The sequence below is a fragment of the Hyperolius riggenbachi genome, chromosome 9, assembly GCF_040937935.1.
Source record: "Hyperolius riggenbachi isolate aHypRig1 chromosome 9, aHypRig1.pri, whole genome shotgun sequence".
NCBI classification, from domain to species: domain Eukaryota; kingdom Metazoa; phylum Chordata; class Amphibia; order Anura; family Hyperoliidae; genus Hyperolius; species Hyperolius riggenbachi.
The window spans coordinates 237,597,370-237,619,496 of NC_090654.1; the positions used below are offsets into that span (position 1 = coordinate 237,597,370).

General features: G+C 45.4%; 1 protein-coding gene across 1 annotated transcript in view; it reads left to right on the forward strand.

Annotated features, from left to right (window-relative positions):
* Positions 1–32: 32 nt before the first annotated feature.
* Positions 33–22,127, forward strand: part of LOC137531950 (L-2-hydroxyglutarate dehydrogenase, mitochondrial-like) — a 48,655-nt gene continuing 26,560 nt past the window's right edge. The window contains exons 1-3 of the mRNA XM_068251992.1: positions 33–201; positions 15,415–15,530; positions 19,272–19,423. Of these exons, the coding sequence (XP_068108093.1) occupies positions 113–201; positions 15,415–15,530; positions 19,272–19,423 (357 nt within the window). The 5' untranslated portion in view covers positions 33–112. The remainder of the gene's footprint in view (positions 202–15,414; positions 15,531–19,271; positions 19,424–22,127) is intronic.

A 22,127-nucleotide genomic window follows, 5' to 3' on the forward strand; every position in this document is an offset into this window, starting at 1 on the left:
CTGTGTGATTGGCCCAGTAGAGATACGCTGCGATTGGCTGGTGGCGACTGTACAGCAGCAGTGAGAGGAGAAGTACACACGGAATGTCTATAAGGTCTGGAGGGCAGTGAAGATGTCTGCGCTGGGTGGCTGGAGGAAGGTTTCGGGTGCCTTGCTGCTGAGAAAAGCGCAATGCAGGCTGAGTGCGGCGCGGGCTGCCAGGTAACCCACAGAGCTGTAGCACTGGGTACTGTCCGATATTACAGGTCACTCTCCATGTTGCAGTACCTGAAGCTGCCACTAGGTGGAGGCAGAGTATTCACTGCCCAGTAAACTTTGTGTACAGTTTTGATATGCCAACTGCCCTATAGTGAGATTGCTTAGAGTGGGGCTCTAAGCAAGATAGCCACTCTGGCTCCCACGTGTATTTGGGAATAAACAATGTGGAGGGAGAGAGAGGATCGATTTCTACGGCATTGAAGAGCGTTTGGGGCACACTGAGGCAAACGTTTTGCTAAACTTAGATTGTCTGAGATTATGCTGTTGTCTAGACTCAGTAGACAACAGTAGGGATGGACTTTGCCATGGTGTGGGTTCATCAGCAGTGAACTTCTGTGCCACGATGCCCCATATGACCTCTGACCTGAAGTCAACTCGCCATTGGTATTGTACATGAGTTTCTGAATGCGATCACTGCGGCAACCTATTCCCTGATGACCAGCTGACTGACAGGTCAGAGGTCATGCTGGACATTATGGGATGAAAGTTCACTGCTAATTTTGGTTCTGTATTTAGACAACTTCTAGCAGCTCAGGGCAGGGCAATGTTGACAACACACATTCACATTGTGAGATTGACTAGAACATGTTTAGGTTAAATGATGAGTTAAACAAAGTAAAAATAAGTCTAGGACAACGTTTATTCTGGGGGATGACACTAGATATTGTAGTTCTTCTTTTAATAAAACAGAAATTATTGATCCTAAAGTTGAAGAAATTCCAATTGGCAAGTTAAACGTCCTTGGCAGGGAAGTGTTCTACTTACATTCCTGCTGTGCAGGGATCTGATGCAGAGAGCAGAATCCTCCAGATCCGGCCACCAACAGGCATCGTCCGTATGGATCTGTTGTTTTTTGATGTTTCTACATATGAGTATTACAGACAAATGGGCCATCTTTCTGAATTGTGAAAGTTTTTAAATTAAAAATGCCCTTGACGGTCACAGAGCTGGAATCTGCATTTGACACTGTGGTGAGCACTGTCAAAACAGAACATCAGGGGGACTAGCGCTACTATGACTGTGTGTTTGCAACAGCATTGTACCTTGTTGGCCATCAGTTAAAGTGAATGGGAACCGCATTAAAAAAAAATGAAGCAAATACTTACCTAAGGAGAGGGAAGGCTCTGGGTCGTATAGAGCCTTCCGTCTCCTCTCTCGGTGCTCTCTATCCTGTGCGGTCTTCCCAGTTTCAATCCCCCGTGTATTTGGAAGTCTTCGGGAGCCATGTCCTCCCAAAGACGTGCGGCTCCATACTGCACAGGCATGAGGGTGCAAGAGAGCGTGCTTGCACAGATGCTTCTTCAGGAGCACTTGGGCTCCCTGAAGACTTCTGAAGCCTCCTTCGGCTGGGTAAAGCAGTATTTGGCTAATTTAGTAAAATACTGCTACCGGGCGAGCCAGCAATGGAATGAGGGGACCAGGAGAGGAGCCGGAAGGCTCTATAGGACCCAGAGCCTTCCCTCTCCTTGGGTAAGTATCTGTCTCATTTTTTTAAATGCGGTTCCCATTCACTTTAACCACTTGCCGACCGCCTACTTCATATTGGCGGCGGCAAAGTGGCAGCCCCAGGACCACGTAACGCAGAATGGCGTCAGGTCCTGGGGCACTCTTTGGCCGGGGATCGCGCGCTGGGATGCGCGCGCATCCGCCGGCAATAGGCTCCGCCCACCCGCGACGTCAACCCGCCGGCCAATCGGAAGCGCCGGCGGGTTGTTAACCCGACGATCGCCGGATAGGAAGCGTATAATACGCTTTGTAATGTTTACAAAGTGTATTATACAGGCTGCCTCCTGCCCTGGTGGTCCCAGTGTCCGAGGGACCACCAGGGCAGGCTGCAGCCACCCTAGTCTGCACCCAAACACACTGATCTGCCCCCTGATCGCCCACAGTACCCCTCAGACCCCCCCTGCCCACCCCCCAGACCACTGTTTGCACACAATCACCCCCCTAATCACCCATCAATCACTCCCTGTCACTATCTGTCAGCGCTATTTTTTTTTTAGTCCCTAAACTGCCCCCTGTTCTTCCTGATCACCCCCCCACCCCTCAGATTCTCCCCAGACCCCCCCAGACCCTCCCCCCCCCTGTGTACTGTATGCATCTATCCCCCCTGATCACCTGTCAATCACCCGTCAATCACCCCCTGTCACTGCCACCCATCAATCAGCCCCTAACCTGCCCCTTGCGGGCAATCTGATCACCCACCCACACCAATAGATCGCCCGCAGATCCGACATCAGATCACCTCCCAAGTGCAGTGTTTACATCTCTTCTCTCCTCTAAACACCCACTAATTACCCATCAATCACCCATCAATCACCCCCTATCACCACCTGTCACTGTTACCCATCAGATTAGACCCTTGCGGGCACCCAATCACCCGCCCACACGCTCAGATTGCCCTCAAACCCCCCCTTATCGATTCGCCAGTGCATTATTTACATCCGTTCTTCCCTGTAATAACCCACTGATCACCTGTCAATCACCCCCTGTCACTGCCACCCATCAATCACCCCCTGTCACTGCCACCCATCAATCACCCCCTAACCTGCCACTTGCGGGCAATCTGATCACCCACCCACACCAATAGATCGCCCGCAGATCCGACATCAGATCACCTCCCAAGTGCAGTGTTTACATCTATTCTCTCCTCTAAACACCCACTAATTACCCATCAATCACCCCCTATCACCACCTGTCACTGTTACCCATCAGATTAGACCCTAATCTGCCCCTTGCGGGCACCCAATCACCCGCCCACACGCTCAGATTGCCCTCAGACCCCCCTTATCAATTCGCTAGTGCAATATTTACATCTGTTATTCCCTGTAATAACCCACTGATCACCTGTCAATCACCCATCAATCACCCCCTGTCACTGCCACCCATCAATCACCCCTTGTCACTGCCACCCATCAATCAGCCCCTAACCTGCCCCTTGCGGGCAATCTGATCACCCACCCACACCAATAGATCGCCCGCAGATCCGACATCAGATCACCTCCCAAGTGCAGTGTTTACATCTCTTCTCTCCTCTAAACACCCACTAATTACCCATCAATCACCCATCAATCACCCCCTATCACCACCTGTCACTGTTACCCATCAGATTAGACCCTTATCTGCCCCTTGCGGGCACCCAATCACCTGCCCACACCTCAGAACGCCCTCAGACCCCAGCCCTGATCACCTCGCTAGTGCATTGCTTGCATCTATTTCCCCCCTCTAATCACACCTTGAGACACCCATCAATCACCTCCTGTCACCCCCTAGCACACCTACCCATCAGATCAGGCCCTAATTTGCCCCGTGTGGGCTCCTGATCACTCGGCCAAACCCTCAGATCCCCCTCAGACCCCCTTCCGATCACCTCCCCAGTGCATTGATTGCATCTATTTTCCCCTCTAACCGCCCCCTGAGACACCCATCAATCACCTCCTGTCACCCCCCTAGCACTCCTATCCATCAGATCAGGCCCATTACATTCTGTCATCTAAGAGGCCACCCTGCTTATGACCGTTTCCACAAAATTTGCCCCCTCATAGACCACCTGTCATCAAAATTTGCAGATGCTTATACCCCTGAACAGTCATTTTGAGAAATTTGGTTTCCAGACTACTCACAGTTTTGGGCCCGTAAAATGCCAGGGCAGTATAGGAACCCCACAAGTGACCCCATTTTAGAAAGAAGACACCCCAAGGTATTCTGTTAGGTGTATGATGAGTTCATAGAAGATTTTATTTTTTGTCAAAAGTTAGCAGAAATTGGATTTTTATTGTTTTTTTCACAAAGTGAAAACTTGTGACAAAAAATAAAATCTTCTATGAACTCACCATACCCCTAACGGAATACCTTGGGGTGTCTTCTTTCTAAAATGGGGTCACTTGTGGGGTTCCTATTCTGCCCTGGCATTTTAGGGGCCCTAAACCGTGAGGAGTAGTCTAGAAAACAAATGCCTCAAAATGACCTGTGAATAGGACGTTGGGCCCCTTAGCGCACCTAGGCTGCAAAAAAGTGTCACACATGTAGTATCGCCATACTCAGGAGAAGTAGTATAATGTGTTTTGTGGTGTATTTTTACACATACCCATGCTGGGTGGGAGAAATCTCTCTGTAAATGGACAATTGTGTGTAAAAAAAAAAAAAAAAAATCAAAAATGTGTCATTTACAGAGATATTTCTCCCACCCAGCATGGTTATATGTAAAAATACACCACAAAACACATTATACTACTTCTCCTGGGTACGGCGATACCACATGTGTGGCACTTTTTTGCAGCCTAACTGTGGTAAGGGGCCCAAAGTCCAATGAGTACCTTTAGGATTTCACAGGTCATTTTGAGACATTTGGGTTCAAGACTACTCCTCACGGTTTAGGGCCCCTAAAATGCCAGGGCAGTATTGGAACCCCACAAATGACCCCATTCTAGAAAGAAGACACCCCAAGGTATTCCGTTAGGAGTATGGTGAGTTCATAGAAGATTTTATTTTTTGTCACAAGTTAGCGGAAATTGATATGTATTGTTTTTTTTCACAAAGTGTCATTTTCCGCTAACTTGTGACAAAAAAAAAATCTTCTATGAACTCACCATACTCCTAACAGAATACCTTGGGGTGTCTTCTTTCTAAAATGGGTTCACTTGTGGGGTTCTTATACTGCCCTGGCATTTTAGGGGCCCTAAACCGTGAGGAGTAGTCTAGAATCCAAATGCCTCAAAATGACCTGTGAATAGGACGTTAGGCCCCTTAGCGCACCTAGGTTGCAAAAAAGTGTCACACATGTGGTATCGCTGTACTCAGAAGAAGTAGTATAATGTGTTTTGGGGTGTATTTTTATACATACCCATGCTGGGTGGGAGAAATCTCCCTGTAAATGGACAATTGTGTGTAAAAAAAATCAAACAATTGTCATTTACAGAGATATTTCTCCCACCCAGCATGGGTATGTGTAAAAATACACCCCAAAACACATTATACTACTTCTCCTGAGTACGGCGGTACCACATGTGTGGCACTTTTTTGCACCCTAAGTGCGCTAAGGGGCCCAAAGTCCAATGAGTACCTTTAGGATTTCACAGGTCATTTTGCGACATTTGGTTTCAAGACTACTCCCCCCGGTTTAGGGCCCCTAAAATGCCAGGGCAGTATAGGAACCCCACAAATGACCCCATTTTAGAAAGAAGACACCCCAAGGTATTCCGTTAGGAGTATGGTGAGTTCATAGAAGATTTTATTTTTTGTCACAAGTTAGCGGAAAATGACACTTTGTGAAAAAAAAACAATTAAAATCAATTTCCGCTAACTTGTGACAAAAAAAAATCTTCTATGAACTCACCATCCTCCTAACGGAATACCTTGGGGTGTCTTCTTTCTAAAATGGGGTAATTTGTGGGGTTCCTATACTGTCCTGGCATTTTAGGGGCCCTAAACCGTGAGGAGTAGTCTTGAAACGAAATTTCTCAAAATGACCTGTGAAATCCTAAAGGTACTCAATGAACTTTGGGCCCCTTAGCGCAGTTAGGGTGCAAAAAAGTGCCACACATGTGGTATCGCCGTACTCAGGAGAAGTAGTATAATGTGTTTTGGGGTGTATTTTTCCACATACCCATGCTGAGTGGGAGAAATATCTCTATAAATAGACAATTGTGTGTAAAAAAAAAAAAACAATTGTCATTTACGGAGATATTTCTCCCACCCAGCATGGGTATGTGTAAAAATACACCCCAAAACACATTATACTACTTCTCCTGAGTACGGCAATACCACATGTGTGGCACTTTTTTGCAGCCTAACTGCGCTAAGGGGCCCAAAGTCCAATGAGCATCTTTAGGCTTTACAGGGGTGCTTACAATTAGGCACCCCCCAAAATGCCAGGACAGTGAACACACCCCACAAATGACCCCATTTTGGAAAGTAGACACTTCAAGGTATTCAGAGAGGAGCATAGTGAGTCCGTGGCAGATTTCATTTTTTTTTGTCGCAAGTTAGAAGAAATGGAAACTTTTTTTTTTTTTGTCACAAAGTGTCATTTTCCGCTAACTTGTGACAAAAATAAAATCTTCTATGAACTCACCATGCCTCTCACTGAATACTTTGGGATGTCGTCTCTCCAAAATGGGGTCATTTGGGGGGTATTTGTACTATCCTGGAATTTTAGCCCCTCATGAAACCTGACAGGTGCGCAGAAAAGTCAGAGATGCTTGAAAATGGGAAAATTCACTTTTGGCACCATAGTTTGTAAACGCTATAACTTTTACCCAATCCAATAAATATACACTGAATGGTTTTTTTTTTTATCAAAGACATGTAGCAGAATAACTTTCGCGCTCAAATGTATAGGAAATTTTACTTTATTTGAAAAATGTCAGCACAGAAAGTTAAATTAAGTCATTTTTTTGACAAAATTCATGTCTTTTTTGATGAATATAATAAAAAGTAAAACTCGCAGCAGCAATCAAATAGCACCAAAAGAAAGCTGTATTAGTGACAAGAAAAGGAGGTAAAATTCATTTAGGTGGTAGGTTGTATGACTGAGCAATAAACCGTGAAAGCTGCAGTGGTCTGAATGGAAAAAAAGGCTCTGGTCCTTAAGGGGTTTTATGACTGCAGTCCTTAAGTGGTTAAAGCAGGACATTTGAATTGGGGTGATATTTATTGGCTAACTTTAAAAGATCCAGAGAGTAAGCTTTAGGCCAATAAGCTGCTCTCAGACTCTATTCATGTAGATTATACATCATGAAAAGAGTCTGAAGAAGGCTTATTGGCTGCAAGCTTACTCTTTGAATCTTCTAAAGACACACGCACGCACCAGATTTTCGGCATGGACTGTTCTCATAGTTCAAATGTTGGTAACATACTGTTACTGATGTTCAGCTACAAGTTTCAACATTTTTTTTTCAGTTTGCTTTTTTCCCAAGTGTACCTTTTTCTAACCTTCCCAACCCTATCCCTTAAAGGAGAACTGTAGAGAGAGGTGTATGGAGGCTGCCATGTTTATTTCCATTTAAGCAATACCAGTTACCTGGCTATCCTGCTGATCCTCTGCCTCTAATACTTTCAGCCATAGACCCAGAACAAGCATGCAGCAGATCAGGTGTTTCTGATAATTTTGACAGATATGACAAGATTAACTGCATGCTTGTTTCTGGTGGGATTCAGCCACTACTTCAGCCAAATAGATCAGCAGGGCTGCCAGGAAACTGGTATTGCTTAAAAGGAAATAAATATGGCAGCCTCCATATACCTCTCACTACAGTTCTCCTTTAACCGCAACCCTCCTACTGGTAGGATACTTAACAAAGCTGCCACTGCTTACTGATCACTTACCGCTGCTTACTAGATGAAGCTTGCACTGCTTACAAATCACTTACCACCGCTTTTGCACCAAACTCTTGCACCTTGGCAGCCCATAGCCGCAATTTAATATTGCACTATATGGTACTGCCATAAGGTGCCAATATTGTATATACTTTCATATGGTTAAGGGTTCACTTTACAATATGCATAATTATCCTTAACTACCTCAAGACCGCGTCACGCCAATGGGAGTGACCGCGGTGGCAGCCCCAGGACCGCATAACGCCAATTGGCGTCAAGTCCTTGGGCCAGCTACTGCAGGAGATCACGTGCCGGCTGTGTGCGCATCTCCTGCTCCGCCTTCAGTCTCCCAGCGGCGATCACCACTCGGGAGACTGTTAGACGGCAAAACCGTCATGTGCGTTCGGTGGGGGTATTGCCCTGACATTTAAAGCCATGTCCTCTGAGGCTGGGTAATAGGTGGGCAAACATTTTGATTTGTGGGCCACAAAGGCTTCTTAAATTTTGAGAGGGGTCAGACCAGTATAGATAGCCAATATGGGCCCCCCCAGTACTAGTTTTCATATGCGCCCCTATTCTTAGTTTGGTCCCCAGTTGAGGATGTTGGGCCCCCAGAACTAGTTGCCATATACACCCCTATTCTTAGTTTGGTCCCCAGTTCAGGTAGCCGATGAGTCTACCACCAGTATGGGCAGCCAGGTGTGCCCCCAGTATTAAATGGCACCCTCTGCCCATAGGGGTGTTACTGTGTGTGTATACATTTTTGCTCCTACATGGCATTTTTAGTTATGACTAAGGAGCGAGTATAGCTCCGAAATGCCTGAGATGTTTGGTCTCTGTCCAGAACCATTGTTTAATAAAAATTGGACTTCTTAATCTTCCAGTTGAGTGAATTTCCTTTCATGCATTGCTTCTTCAGTCGGCCCCCATTATGCCAGAGGTTTCAGGCCATCTCCACTAGTGTTGGGCGAACAGTGTTCGCCACTGTTCGGGTTCTGCAGAACATCACCCTGTTCGGGTGATGTTCGAGTTCGGCCGAACACCTGACGGTGCTCGGCCAAACCGTTCGGCCACATGGCCGAACTAAGAGCGCATGGCCGAACGTTCCCCGAACGTTCGGCTAGCGCTGTGATTGGCCGAACGGGTCACGTGGTTCGGGCCCGAACGCGCTCTGATTGGCCGAACAGTCACGTGGTTCGGGTAAATAAATACCCGAACCACGTCATATCTCCGCCATTTGTCTGTGGGTTTAGCTTTGGGTAGGCAGGCAGGGTAGTTCGCTCTCCAGCCACGCTAGCCAGGGTCCCCCCCAGTCATTGTGTGTCGCTGCTGGGAACAGTAGTACACCGCTCGCTCAGCCACACTATATATAGCATTGTTTACTGCCACTGTGTACCTCGCTCAGCCACGCTATATATAGCATTGTGTTTTCTGACACTCTGTGTACACGGCTTAGCCTGGCTATATAGCATTGTGTGTACTGCCACTGTGCACCTCGCTCAGCCACGCTATATATAGCATTGTGTTTTCTGACACTCTGTGTACACGGCTTAGCCTGACTATATAGCATTGTGTGTACTGCCACTGTGTACCTCGCTCAGCCACGCTATATATAGCATTGTGTTTACTGCCACTCTGTGTACACGGCTCAGCCAGACTATATAGCATTGTGTGTACTGCCACTGTGCACCTCGCTCAGCCACGCTATATATAGCATTGTGTTTTCTGACACTCTGTGTACACGGCTTAGCCTGACTATATAGCATTGTGTGCATCTGTATGTGCCTCAGAGTCCGACCCCGGAAAACATGTTGTATCGTGTGTTTAGGTACTAAAATCTGCGTTCCCACTTCCCAGTACTGCCCGCAGTGCCCGGGTCTACGGATCCATATAATTTTTTGGGCAGCACTATCAAACTGTGGTACTATGAGTGAGTTGCCATGGTCCTTCTGTGCTGCCTGTCACACTCACCGTCTGTCTGCAGATGGATTGTTCAACACAGCTACGCCATCTGACATGTAGTCCTGGACCTTGACCATCTTCTCCAGGCGATTGGTGTTGGAGGACGTGGAACTGCCCGATTGCTGTTCTGTGGGCTGCTGCATGGGTGTCAGAAAATGTTCCCACTCCAAGGACACTGCCAATACCATTCCCTTTTCGGCACTAGCAGCAGCTTGTGTTCTTTGCTGCCCTCCTGGTCCTCCTGGGTTTGCTGAAGTCAGTCTGTCGGCGTACAACTGGCTAGAGAAGGAGGAGGATGTCAATCTCCTCTCTAAAGTCTCCATCCTCAAGGGCCTGCTGGAATTGTTCCATTTTTGACCTGTCTGACACTTTCTTCAATCAGTTTTTTAACATTGTGTTTGTATAAACTGGGTATAAACCCAGTAATTGGTGTTGTCCAGATTCCAGAACAATGAATAATAATGAATAGTGAATAATGCGCGGGCCGCGTTCAATGCAGTCTAGCATGAATTGAGCCATGTGTGCCAGAGACTCCTCTGTCTTCATGTTCTTGTAAGCGTTGTGATTGTTGTGATGCACCATATTCGTCACCAGCATCACTTTCTTCCTCTTCTGCTGTCCTTTCCCGCTAAATTGTGGAAGTCCAACGTGCACCGCTCTGTCCCTCGGCAGTGGGGGCATCCAATTCCTGCTCCAACTCCAGCTGTTCCTCGTCCTGTTCTTTGTCATAGCTGGGACCAGCGTTTCCTGAGGCAGGTTGCCTGATGTTGGTATCATCACGCTGATCGTTTTCATCTTCAGAATCCCCCACTTGCATCATGCCAGCGGTTTCCATCTTCAACATTGATTTCTTCAGTAAACACAGCAGTGGTATTGTAATGCTGACTGTAGAGTTGTCACTGCTCAGTCACGCAACGTGAATTTGCTCAAAATTTTGGAGGACTTGGCAGAGATCCAACATGGTGGCCCAATCAGATCCACAGAAGCTTGGTAGCTACTAGCTGCTGGAATGCGCCTCGGCACTGCGCAAAAGCGTGCTAGCATGTGCAGCGTAGAATTCCAGCGCGTAGGCAGGGACATCACCCAGCGAGCGATGGTGCGCTAGATTGAAGCGCTCCTGCATCTCTTGGTGAGTCCTTCAGAAGCGGTACTGGACTTTTAACAATGTTTGTTTTTTTTTCCTTCAACAGAAGATCTGCCACGTTGGAGTGAGGAGGACGCCGCCGACCCCGACACCAAGCTGAACCCCGGCGAACTCCAAGCAGAGGATCTTCAGAAACCCTCAAGGCTTTGAGCAAGCTGAGGAGGATCAGCAGTCCCGACGAGACCTCTCCTCATATGCGACTGAGTGCAGTGGAGCTCCCCAGAACAACCTCTCAGTTGTCACTTTGTCACTGGTCACTTTGTCATTTTGTCACTTTGTTAGTTGTCACTTTGTCACTGGTCACTTTGTCAATTGTCACTTTGTCATTTTGTCACTTGTCACTTTGTCACTTGTCACTTTGTCACTGGTCACTTTGTCACTTGTCACTTTGTCATTTTGTCACTTGTCACTTCTCACTTTGTCACTTGTCACTTTGTCATTTTGTCACTTGTCACTTCTCACTTTGTCACTTGTCACTTTGTCACTTTGTCACTGGTCACTTTGTCACTTTGTCACTGGTCACTTTGTCACTTGTCACTTGGTCACTTGTCCAGATGATCTCGGTACACCTCCTGAGATTCAAATTCCTGCACACATTGCTCTGGGATTTGGGTGTGATGAATGATGCATCTAACTGGCCACCGGAGGCAATTAAGGCCTTCAAAACATTGAAAGCAGCTTTCTGTTCCGCCCCCATTTTGCGTCATGTTGAGTTGTTGACGTCATGTTCATCCTCGGCCTCGCCTTGCATTTCAGTGCGAGGTGCATTTTCCACAGAAAAAGGTTGTGAATCCGGGCACAACATTTGTGGCTGTTCCATTGACCTTTCACAGGTAGAAGATTGTGGGGGTGGGAATAGCTCCTCCGAATAGCCCATTGTGTCCTGAAAACTACTCATTGCATTGCTTTGCGCACACATTTTTTTGTCCTCATGCAAGGCCTGAGTTGCACCTGAAAGCGTGGCCTTCTCCTCCTGCGCCTCCTCCTGTTCCATCACGTCTGCTGCTGCTGGGTTAGCGTTGACGCCCGGTCCCTATTTATTGAACCTCTTATCTTTATTACATTTATGACTGCATGGCGGTAAAAAGCATGCTATCCGCACGCTTCTTGTCCTGATGCAAGGCCTGGGTTGTTGTGTCTCAAAAAGCATGGCCTTCTCCTCCTGCGCCTGCTCCTGTTCCATCACGTGTGCTGCTGCTGGGTTAGCGTTACCGGTCCCTTTTCCTGCAACCTCTTCTCTGTATTACATTTATGACTGCATGGCGACAAAAAGCATGTTACCTGTGCAAAGAAACATGACATTTTCCACATTTAAAAGACAGTTTTTCCTTTGAAACTTTACAATCAATTTTCTCAAAAACTATAAGCTCTTTTTCAAATATTTTTTTTCCTCTTGTACCCACTCCCAAGGTGCACATACCCTGCTAATTTGGGGTATGTAGCATGTAAGGAAGCTTTACAAAGCACGAAAGTTCAGGTCCCCATTGACTTCCATTATGTTCGGAGTTCGGCGCGAACACCCGAACATCGCGGCGATGTTCGGCGAACGTTCGCGAACCCGAACATCTAGGTGTTCGCCCAACACTAATCTCCACCAGGACCTCGAGGCACAGAAACCCTTTTCTCCCCTCGACTGTCAACCTCTTGGACTCTCTCCAAGCTGTCTATTGAATCACTGCCTCTGTAACGTATCTTGTGTACACTCTATGTTGTAATGTATATTGTGTTTTATCCTATATTCACTTCTGCGAGCCTTGTATGTGCCAAACCCATTTTCAGGCGCAACCCCAGACGTGGTTGGCAAATTGAACTATTCTGATAGGATGCACGGCTGAAGGGAGATTGGTGCTTGAAGCTGAGACTAATGCCTGGTACACACCATGCAATTTCTTGCCAGATCAAGTGGTTGAATCGATCATTTCCGTTAGATCCAATCTGGTTTCCAATCGATTTTTCAATCACTTTTGAGCAGAAGTAATTCAGAAAATCGACCGGAAATCAGATTGGACATGTTGGAAATTATTGATTGGACACATCAATCTGATGGGAAATTGCATGTTGTGTAGTAGGCATAAGAAAGCATGGCTTTACACTGGAGATCTTTGTTTATTACACCGACTGCACTCTTTCAAGCACAGCATGCTTTTTAACTTTGCTTTTCCGATGTTTGCATTTGTATTCTTGGGCCAAGGAGAAAGGTGGATTTTGTCCCATGCTTCTTCCTTAGGGATTGGATTTTGTAATTAGTAACAGGGTACAAAGAGTAACGATATTAAGCTCCCATAAATAGTCAAATAGTAGCTTGTGAGTTTAGTACTTATTTGTTATTGAGATTATGCTATTTATCAGTAACAGATTGTTCAAAGGAATGTTTAGAGGAATATCCAAGCCAGCCAAGATTTAGAACTTACAGCTAATACCTGTCCCAAACCCGGGCAACTGACGCATATTGTGTGAACTAAACATGATTACAGTATAGAAGATTAATACACCAAATATAATTTGATACCGCAGGCTACAGGCAGTTATCCACATGGAAGTGCTATGGAATATGCGCTATATACTGTATATCAGTGATAGGAATCTGAAGTGTTATGGTCTCTGAACAGCCAATTGGGAGCTGCCAGGGTCGCATACACGCAAAATGGGCATCATGGATTTTTTTTGTGCCAGAAATAGCGCTAGTATAATATTGGTAAATTACTGATATTCTGCTATGAAATTAAAGCGGACCCAAACCAAACATTTTTTTTAATTTAAAAATATTTAGTTGCACCACTTTGACACATACACAGATAAATAAACACTCCTTCAAGCCTATGATCATTTCAGTGCATGCTTTTCACCCTTCTCTTTTCATAACTAGGGTTATACTGGGGGCAGCCATTAGCAATTCCTCCATTGCTGGAGACCATCTACTCCACCAGTTTGCCTGATTTTTTTTTTTTTCCCCGGCAATATGAAAGAGAGGGAGGGGTTCCTCCAATAAATGTAAAACATTTTATATTTCACATCATGCAGCTGAAAAAAGGCTGCTATTTATTATTATAATTTAGAAAATAGATTTTATTTCTGAAATCTTGTATTCTTAATTTGGGTCCACTTTAAGTAAAATGTGGTGATATTTTACTGTCGCTAAACTGAACCCTATTCTCACACAGAGCCCTCCCACTACCGATCCCTAACTGACACCCTCAACACCGATGCCTAACCAATTTCACTCTCCCTCAACTGATCCCTAACCTAAACCCATCCCCTCCCCATCCATGCCTAACTCTGAATGCCTAACAAGCTGAAAATCCGCTTATTATTCAGCGACTGATACCTCTGGAGGAGCTGCATGATGTTAAACTTGCATGACCGTTGATGATCACTTAGGCCTAGTGCACACCGGAGCGTTTCCGCTGCTGTTTGCGATCTGCTTGCGGGTGCGGATCCGCTAGGGTAATGTATTTCAATGGGCTGGTGCACACCAGAGCGGGAGGCGTTTTGCAGAAACGCATACTCCCGGGCTGCTGCAGATTTTGGATTGCGGATGCGTTTCTGCCTCAATGTTAAGTATAGGAAAACCGCAAACCGCTCTGAAAAACGGCACTTCAGAGCGGTTTGCCAGGCGTTTTTTGTTACAGTAGCTGTTCAGTAACAGCTTTACTGTAACAATACATGAAATCTACTATACCAAAACCGCTACACAAAACCGCAAAATGCTAGCTGAAACGCTGCAGAAAAATAAGAAAAAGCGTTTCAAAATCTGCTAGCATTTTGCGGATCTGCTAGCGGTTTTTGGTGTGCACTAGGCCTTACAGTTGCTCAGGTTTGAGACATGTTTGGTTTAAAAAGAATGCATCTCACAAGGATCCCATCCAGCTTTCATTGCATACTAAGGTAGTGCTGTTGCGGCCCGGGGGGTCTGCCATTCAATGGGAACAAATGGCAGCAGCGTGTTGAAAATTATTTTTATACATGCAGGGCCAATGTTAATGTAGAGGCAAACTGGGCAATTGCCCCAGTGGCCTAAGCACCTTCAGGAGCTACAAACAGGCTGTTGCATTTTTCCTTCAGCCAGTAATATCGCCTCCAGTCCAATGCAGAGAGTGGCAAGGAGAAGTCTAATATTGTCACGTGTTATGGCTGCTCTTCTTTTGTATGGCTTATAATGGCTTTTGAAGGTTATTTTTAACAAAGTGTTTACCAGCATAATTTTTGTTTTCCAGAATAAAGAGGTATGACTTGGTATGTGATGTTTTATTAAGGGAAGACGTAAAGATTGCTGATCTCATGTGGATCATGTCTATTTTAGTAGTAATTATTGAATACTTAGTAAAATAGCAGTTGAGTGAAAATAGAGTATCAAATAATGTAGGGTAATAATTTTGGAGCTAGTCTACTTTAGGGGACCCACCGTAAACCCCTGTAGAGAATTTGAGCTGTGCTGAAAACGGAGCGAATTTCCGCTTTCAGCTCTTCTAAACCCCCACAAGTTAATATATCTATGGAAAGCTGAGAATCTACTCTAACGAATGATGCTACTTTCGGTGAGCAAAAGGTGAAACTCACCGTGTACGAGGCACCGAACGGCCGCGATCGCGGCTCCGTCGGCCATCTTGGTTCTGTGCCGCTCCTATTTTTCTCCCTCCTCATTGGAGGGATTGTTAGCTGGTGCTCCATAATTTTTGTATTAACATTACTGATTAAATTTCTGAACTTGTTAGTAACGGTTTCATTTTTTTCAGCACTTACGATGTTGTGGTTGTGGGCGGCGGCATTGTGGGTCTTGCATCAGCACGACAGCTGATCCTTCGTCATCCTGCACTGCGATTCGCCCTGCTAGAGAAAGAGAAGGAAATTGGTAAGTCTAGTAGATTAGGAAGGGTTATGTTGTAATCATACTAGTCGTGAGTTTGCAGTTGAGTTTACGATTTCCAGTAGAAAAGGGCCCTTTCTATTCTGTACTTAGATATGTATAAACAATATTTTTGTCTTTTGGGGAGGATCTTTTTCAATGTCTTTTTAATTGAATGTATTTTCAACAGTTTATACAATACTGTAACATGTATAAACAAAGATATTAAAAAAAAAGTATATTCCGGAGTATAAGGCGACCATTCCCCCCCCCCAACTTTTCCAGTTAAAATATAGAGTTTGGGATATACTCGCCGTATAAGACTACCCATCTTCCAACGCACATAAAATAAAAAAAAAATCATATACTGGTGCTATGTGTGAACAGATACAGGTGCTGTACTGTATGTGGTACCCAGTATTTAACAGTATACAGGTGATTGGTTGGATTGATCTACTCTCCCTGTCCATAAGCGCATTGGTCAGCTCTCGCTGTCTTAAAGCAGATTGGTCAGCTTTTGTTTTCCAGCACATGGGGCCCATTTCACACTGGGATGTAGGGATGGGCTCAGATTCGAATTCGGGTGAATCCGGATAGTAGCTATCAGGATTTCACCCAGATACGTGGGCGGGGGGTCAAGCTTACCTATTTGACGTCCGTCCCTTGGTGCCTCCCACGATGCGGTCCACGCGGCGGCTATGTGATTACAAACACTTCCTCGTTCCGGGTTGAAGGAGGAAGTGTATAGTCACATGACGCCGGATTGGACCGCATCGTGGGAGGCATCGAGGGACGGACCGAAGAAGACGTCAGATAGGTAAGCTTGACCACACCGCACAGGTATCTGGGTGAAATCCGGATAGCTACTATCCAGATTCACCCGAATTCGAATTTAAGCCCATCCCTGCTGGGATGTTTTTCTGCTGTGTTGTAGTGCTTTGCTGATTGCTAGCGACCAGCAAGCTGTGTACAATGTATCCCTACAAGATTATGGGACTGTTCTCACCGCAGCACTTGTGGTTTGTATGAACGGGAACACAGCAACATCGCAATCACTAGGCAGTTGGGGAATGGGGCTTAATGCCAGGGCCAGTTCTAGATAAAATGGGACCCTGGGCAAAAGTTAAACAGCCCCTCCCCTATATAGCAGTGTTGGGTGGCCCTTTAGTAGGTAACCATTGCCTTCCCCTCCCTCCCCGCCCATATAGCAGTTAGTAGAGCCATTGACACATGTAGAGTGCACACAGCAGAATGTGATCTTACTATTCAAACTTGGCAGTGGAAACAATTCAAATGGTAAGACATACACCCCCAAAGATCCAACATGAATACCAAATTATTGAAAATATCAAAATTTATTATTTAAATCCACAATTTCTAATAAAAAATAATAAAAATCACATGGGATGGCCACCCCGCCACAACTCACCCACTCAAACTACCACGTCACACCATCATACACACGCCGGCATCTAATGCTAGTGGCGACCTCTGCAGTTGTAAAAGCAACGATAGCTGCGTACTAGACGTACAAGATAAGCAGAGTATGCAATGTCCCCATGCAGCGGCAGGAAAAAAAGGCAAGAGCAAAAAAGCTTGTATCAGACCATGTCCAGCGTTATACACACAAGCCTTGATGTTAATATTGCAACATGACATGTACTATGCAGTTCATCCATCAGCAGTAGCACAGCAAGCAGGATATAACATGTCAGGTCAGCCAGGCTAATTGATTAGGCCAGTATGTCCATAAATGACAGCACAAGACTCCACAGCATCACAGCATGTACAGTGAATTTTCATCTCACCAGTTCCTCGCAGGGCTTCAGTGTGTAGCTCACCCTACTCACGAGCTGCAGAGGGAAACTCATAGGTTGCAGAAGGGAGACTCACTCCAGGCCTGCTGGTTAGATAGCTTTGAGGTGCTGTACATGGGTGCATTCATCCAGGTTGTTGTCAGCCATTGACACATGTAGAGTGCACACAGCAGAATGTGATCTTACCTGTCAGGCTGGTGCACTGCCTCCTTTCTTCAGCTTGCCTCTATCCCTGCTGAGGGGCCCTGAGAAATTGCCTAGTTCTACCCTCATGGAAGATCAGCGCTGACTAGGGGCAGAGCACAGTAAACACATGCAGTAGTTCTAGCCAGGAGGTGATTTTGAGCTTATTGTATGAGTAAGACTGAGGAGTGCGCACTTGACTTCCCACCTTTGTCTCTTATTGTTGCACAGTGGCTGCCTGTATTGCAGGTAAATGATATGACCCTCATATTGTATTCAGCTTGGACGTTCAGTCAAATGCTCTTCCAGACAACCTGGATTGGCCCCACTTCAACCTGCGTACAATGTGTATACAATCTCACTATTATTGTATTAAAATCTCACTGACCTCTCTAATTGCCACCTAGCTTCTGGATGTGGAAAACTATATCTAAATGGTTTGTATCTTTACACATATATGTCTTAAATGGCTAGACGTCAGGTGAATTCGCAGGCCCATCAACCTTCCGTTTCAATAATTCTATCAAAATGGAGAAAAATCGATGTAAAGTGTCTCCCCTATGCCCGTGTGCAATGTTTTAAAAACTCACCTGTCCACCAGTGCTATTCCTGACCTCCATCACCCTCACCGTGATAGTCTGTACCATGTGGCACTAGGTGCCTGCGTGACCTCGCACACATACCTGGAGCCATGTGGTACAGGCACTCGCGGTGATGCGGCCAAGCAGATGGCTGTGGCTGATTTCTGACATGAGAGGGATCAGAGGGGGATCTGTCTCATGGTCAGTCTGCCCATACGTCGCCTGATGTATGGGCACCTTACACTTTTTTGTGACCATGTATGTATATATATATATATATATATATATATATATATATATATATATAGTATTATTTAAAGAACAAGCAACACCCATGCTAACCTAGAAATAAAAAACACATACATAAGTAGATAAATACTACTTCTACTTACCTGGGTTCAAATCTCGGCTCTTCCTATTTAGTAAGCCAGCACCTATTCAGTAAGGAGTTCTTTGGGCAAGACTCCCTAACACTGCTACTGTCTACTGAGTGCGCTCTAGTGGCTGCCTCACAAGCGCTTTAAGTCAGACAGGAGAAAAGCGCTATACAAAAAAAGAATAATTATTATTATTATTACTTACATAACAGATGTATTGTGCTATCCACGTAATGATTCCTGTGAATTTTATAAAGGAAAAGCAGAAAATCCTATTCTAGGCAGTGGCCATCTTGCCAAGCTAATGCTGACATCATATCCTCCCTGACTCTTGTTTCCCCCTCTCCATTCTCTTGCTCATTGTGTATTCATTAGCTGCCCTCCCAGAGTCTTCCGACACTCCCACTGAGGTGTATAATAGGAACTGCACTGTCTTTTTTCTACACATCCAATCACTGAGTCACCTCAGCCTTGCTTGTAAACACAAGTAATCAGAGGGTGTTTCTGATAAGCAGCTAGATAGGGAAATAAATGGAAGAGGAGCAATATATTATAGATAAAAATAACTCCCAGCATTCAACTCTTTGTCACTAGGGCCAGCGCTCCTAAAGTATGTCATAACTACAAACCATAACAGCAGAAAAAGTTTTGCAAGTTTTGAATGCAGGATTGGCATCTTTATCACTTAATACACTTAGACCAGTTGCTGTTGAAATTTGATTTTTATGGTGACAATACCGCTTTAAGGCAAATGTAACTACCATTCACTTTTTTTATTTATTTACCTAGCTATGCACCAGAGTGGCCACAATAGTGGAGTGATACACAGTGGAATATATTATACACCGGGGTCTCTTAAAGCCAGACTGTGTGTCCGAGGGTCATCTCTCTTGTATGACTACTGTGACCGCAGGCTCATCCCATACAAGAAGTGTGGAAAGGTATGTAGTGATTGCTAACTACCAGCAATGCCATGATCTGTGAACACAGATCAGAATGATAATATGTTGTCTGTTCACTTTATTTCATTGTAAATTTTAGGTTATTATTTTTATTTCTTAAAAGGTACCTGTAATCTTTACAAAAAAAAAAAGTTTGATACAGAAGCTCCCCCTGTCTCCCTAGGCCCCTCTTGTGGTGAACAATCTTTGATGTTAAAGTTGAAGATTGCTCCCAGCCATGTTTCCCTCCGTGTATGAGCGTGTCCACACTGCGCAGTTGGAAAGCACAGTCCATGACCGTGCAGTAGCATGGAACCACTCGCACACAGCTTTCTTTTCTCTATAAACTAGTGACTCTGTGCTGCTGCGCAGGGGCACACCCACTGACATCTGCACAGTGCGGCCACGCTGGTACACAGAGGGGAATGTGTCCGCGAAGATACAGAGTCTCTCGGCCGACAGTGGAGGTGTCGGAGAGGATCGGTAAAGCCTTTGGATTAGCCAGAGGCTTCTAGCTACTGATTAAAGTATATATTTTTTTGTGGTGTTACAGTTGTTACAGGTTTACTTTAAACTTTTTTAATAAGTATTACAAAATAATAGTAGCCCAGGGAGTTTTGTTTTTTGGCTCTACAGTGTTCTCCCCAGAATTTTTTTCCAGCCGGATGGCATGAAAAAGTAGCCAGGTGGCATGGAAAAGTAGCCGGGTGGGGTGAGATGAGAGAATGCAGGGCAGGTGCCTCTCTGCACAACTCTGCTTGCAGCAGAGGAGGAGGTGAGCCGATGACAGCCGGGTGCTCACCAAAGCACCCGGCTAAAAGGGCCTGGGGAGAACACTGCACTTAATTGAGAAAGGGATTACTAGGGACCGTCAGGCATCTGGTGGTGCCATTGTATTTCTCTGAAAGATTTCTACCCGTTTCCTGTCAGGTGTGTGAGAAAAGAAGTTGGATTTTCCAACAGACACAAAGACAGCAATAATAACTGGCAGAGACTCTTTTATCTTAACTTTTGTGTAGTTTACTCTCTGGGTCCTTTTATACTAGTTCGCTGTAATAGCGGTTATTTAGAAGAGTCGCATCACAGCTGATAAGTCACACCACATGGGTCAGAGGTGAGGTGCGACCAAAGAAAAAATATAACATGTGACTTTCCCAGAGTCACATCCTAATGCGCTGGAGGTTCTGCGTGCCTGGAGCACTCCCGCTTCATCACACCACAGGCAGTGTGTCATGCCTCATTGACTTGAATGGCCACTGTGGCAGGGTAGAGTACCGCGACACGACGTAATGCGGTAAGTATAAAACGGGCCTTAAACGGAACCTGAGGTGAGAGACCTGTGGAAGCTGCCATATTTATTTACTTTTTACCAGAGAACTTTAGTGAGAGGTATATGGAGGCTGCCATATTTATTTTCTTTTCAGAAATACCAGTTTCCTGGCAGTCCTGCTGATTTTTCTGGTCAGTAGTGTCTAAATCACACACCTGAAACAAGCATGCAGCTAATCTTGTCAGATTTGTCATAGATATCTGATCTGTATGCTTGTTCAGGGGTCTATAGCTAAATGTATTAAAGGCAGAGGATCAGCATGACAGCCAGGAAATGTGCATTGCTTAACTACTTAAGGACCGCAGCGATTGAAATCTACGCCCTGTTTTGGTGGGCTCCAGGCTAGGCTGAGCATGCGTAGAAGCGCATGACTGGACAGATTACTGGTGAGGATTACAAGACAACAAAACGGCTAGAGCGGATGGTGAGAGAGCCCACACACCTCATGGAGCTGGAGGAAGACCCAGGTAAGTAAAAATCGCCCCATTTTAGTGGTCTTAGGAACACTTTAAACAGATAGGATTCCATGTCTAAAGTCTGCTTCCCAAGTAATGACTTGTAAATCCACATCCAAAAACAAAATGAGTGCACCCCAAACTAATGCCTGTTACTCCAGCACAACGGACTCAAACGGTGCAGAATCCGGTGACCTAAAGATCCATAATCTAGCATACACATAGAAACAGAAATCCAGCAGCAACTCGTTTGCAAGATAAAACTTCTCAATCTTTAATAGAACACTTTCATAAAAAGATAGTAGGCAGCATAAAAGCACATTATACTTATCACAGTCCAGATGCAGTTTCAGCAGCAGGTATTGAAGGTATAGAGAGGTGTGGAGAACAGCAGATTGACAGCCGTTTCGCCCCGCAATAAGGGCTTTATCAAGACCAAGAGCACCCCCTCACATCAACCCCTTTATACCCCAAACTCCTCCCCCATGCAGGTAATTGGCCAATCGGCTTGCGTCCATTAGGATAGTCTCGCCGGTCTTCAATCAAATACTTTGTGCCGCTCCAAGCACTTCTGGGTAAAACCCACCACGTCATATCCGCTGGCCACGTCCCTCACAAACTTTGGTACGCACATCAGCTGGTACTTCCACGTTCCACCAGCCGTGGTCGCGTCACACATGACTAATGACTTGTAAAGCTGAACTGACAGATATGCAAAGAATTCTTATAGGTTTAAGGAAATAGACTACAATGAAAGTTTGTATGAAATGTCAGATCCTGGCCCATTAATGGTGACATGATTCCAGACTATGGAAGGTACCCTGACGCATTTTGTGGTCAGACCTACTTTTTTGGATCAGAGGAAATAATCACAAGTGAGATGTGCCAACCTGAGTTTTTGTGTGCAGCACTGTGGAAA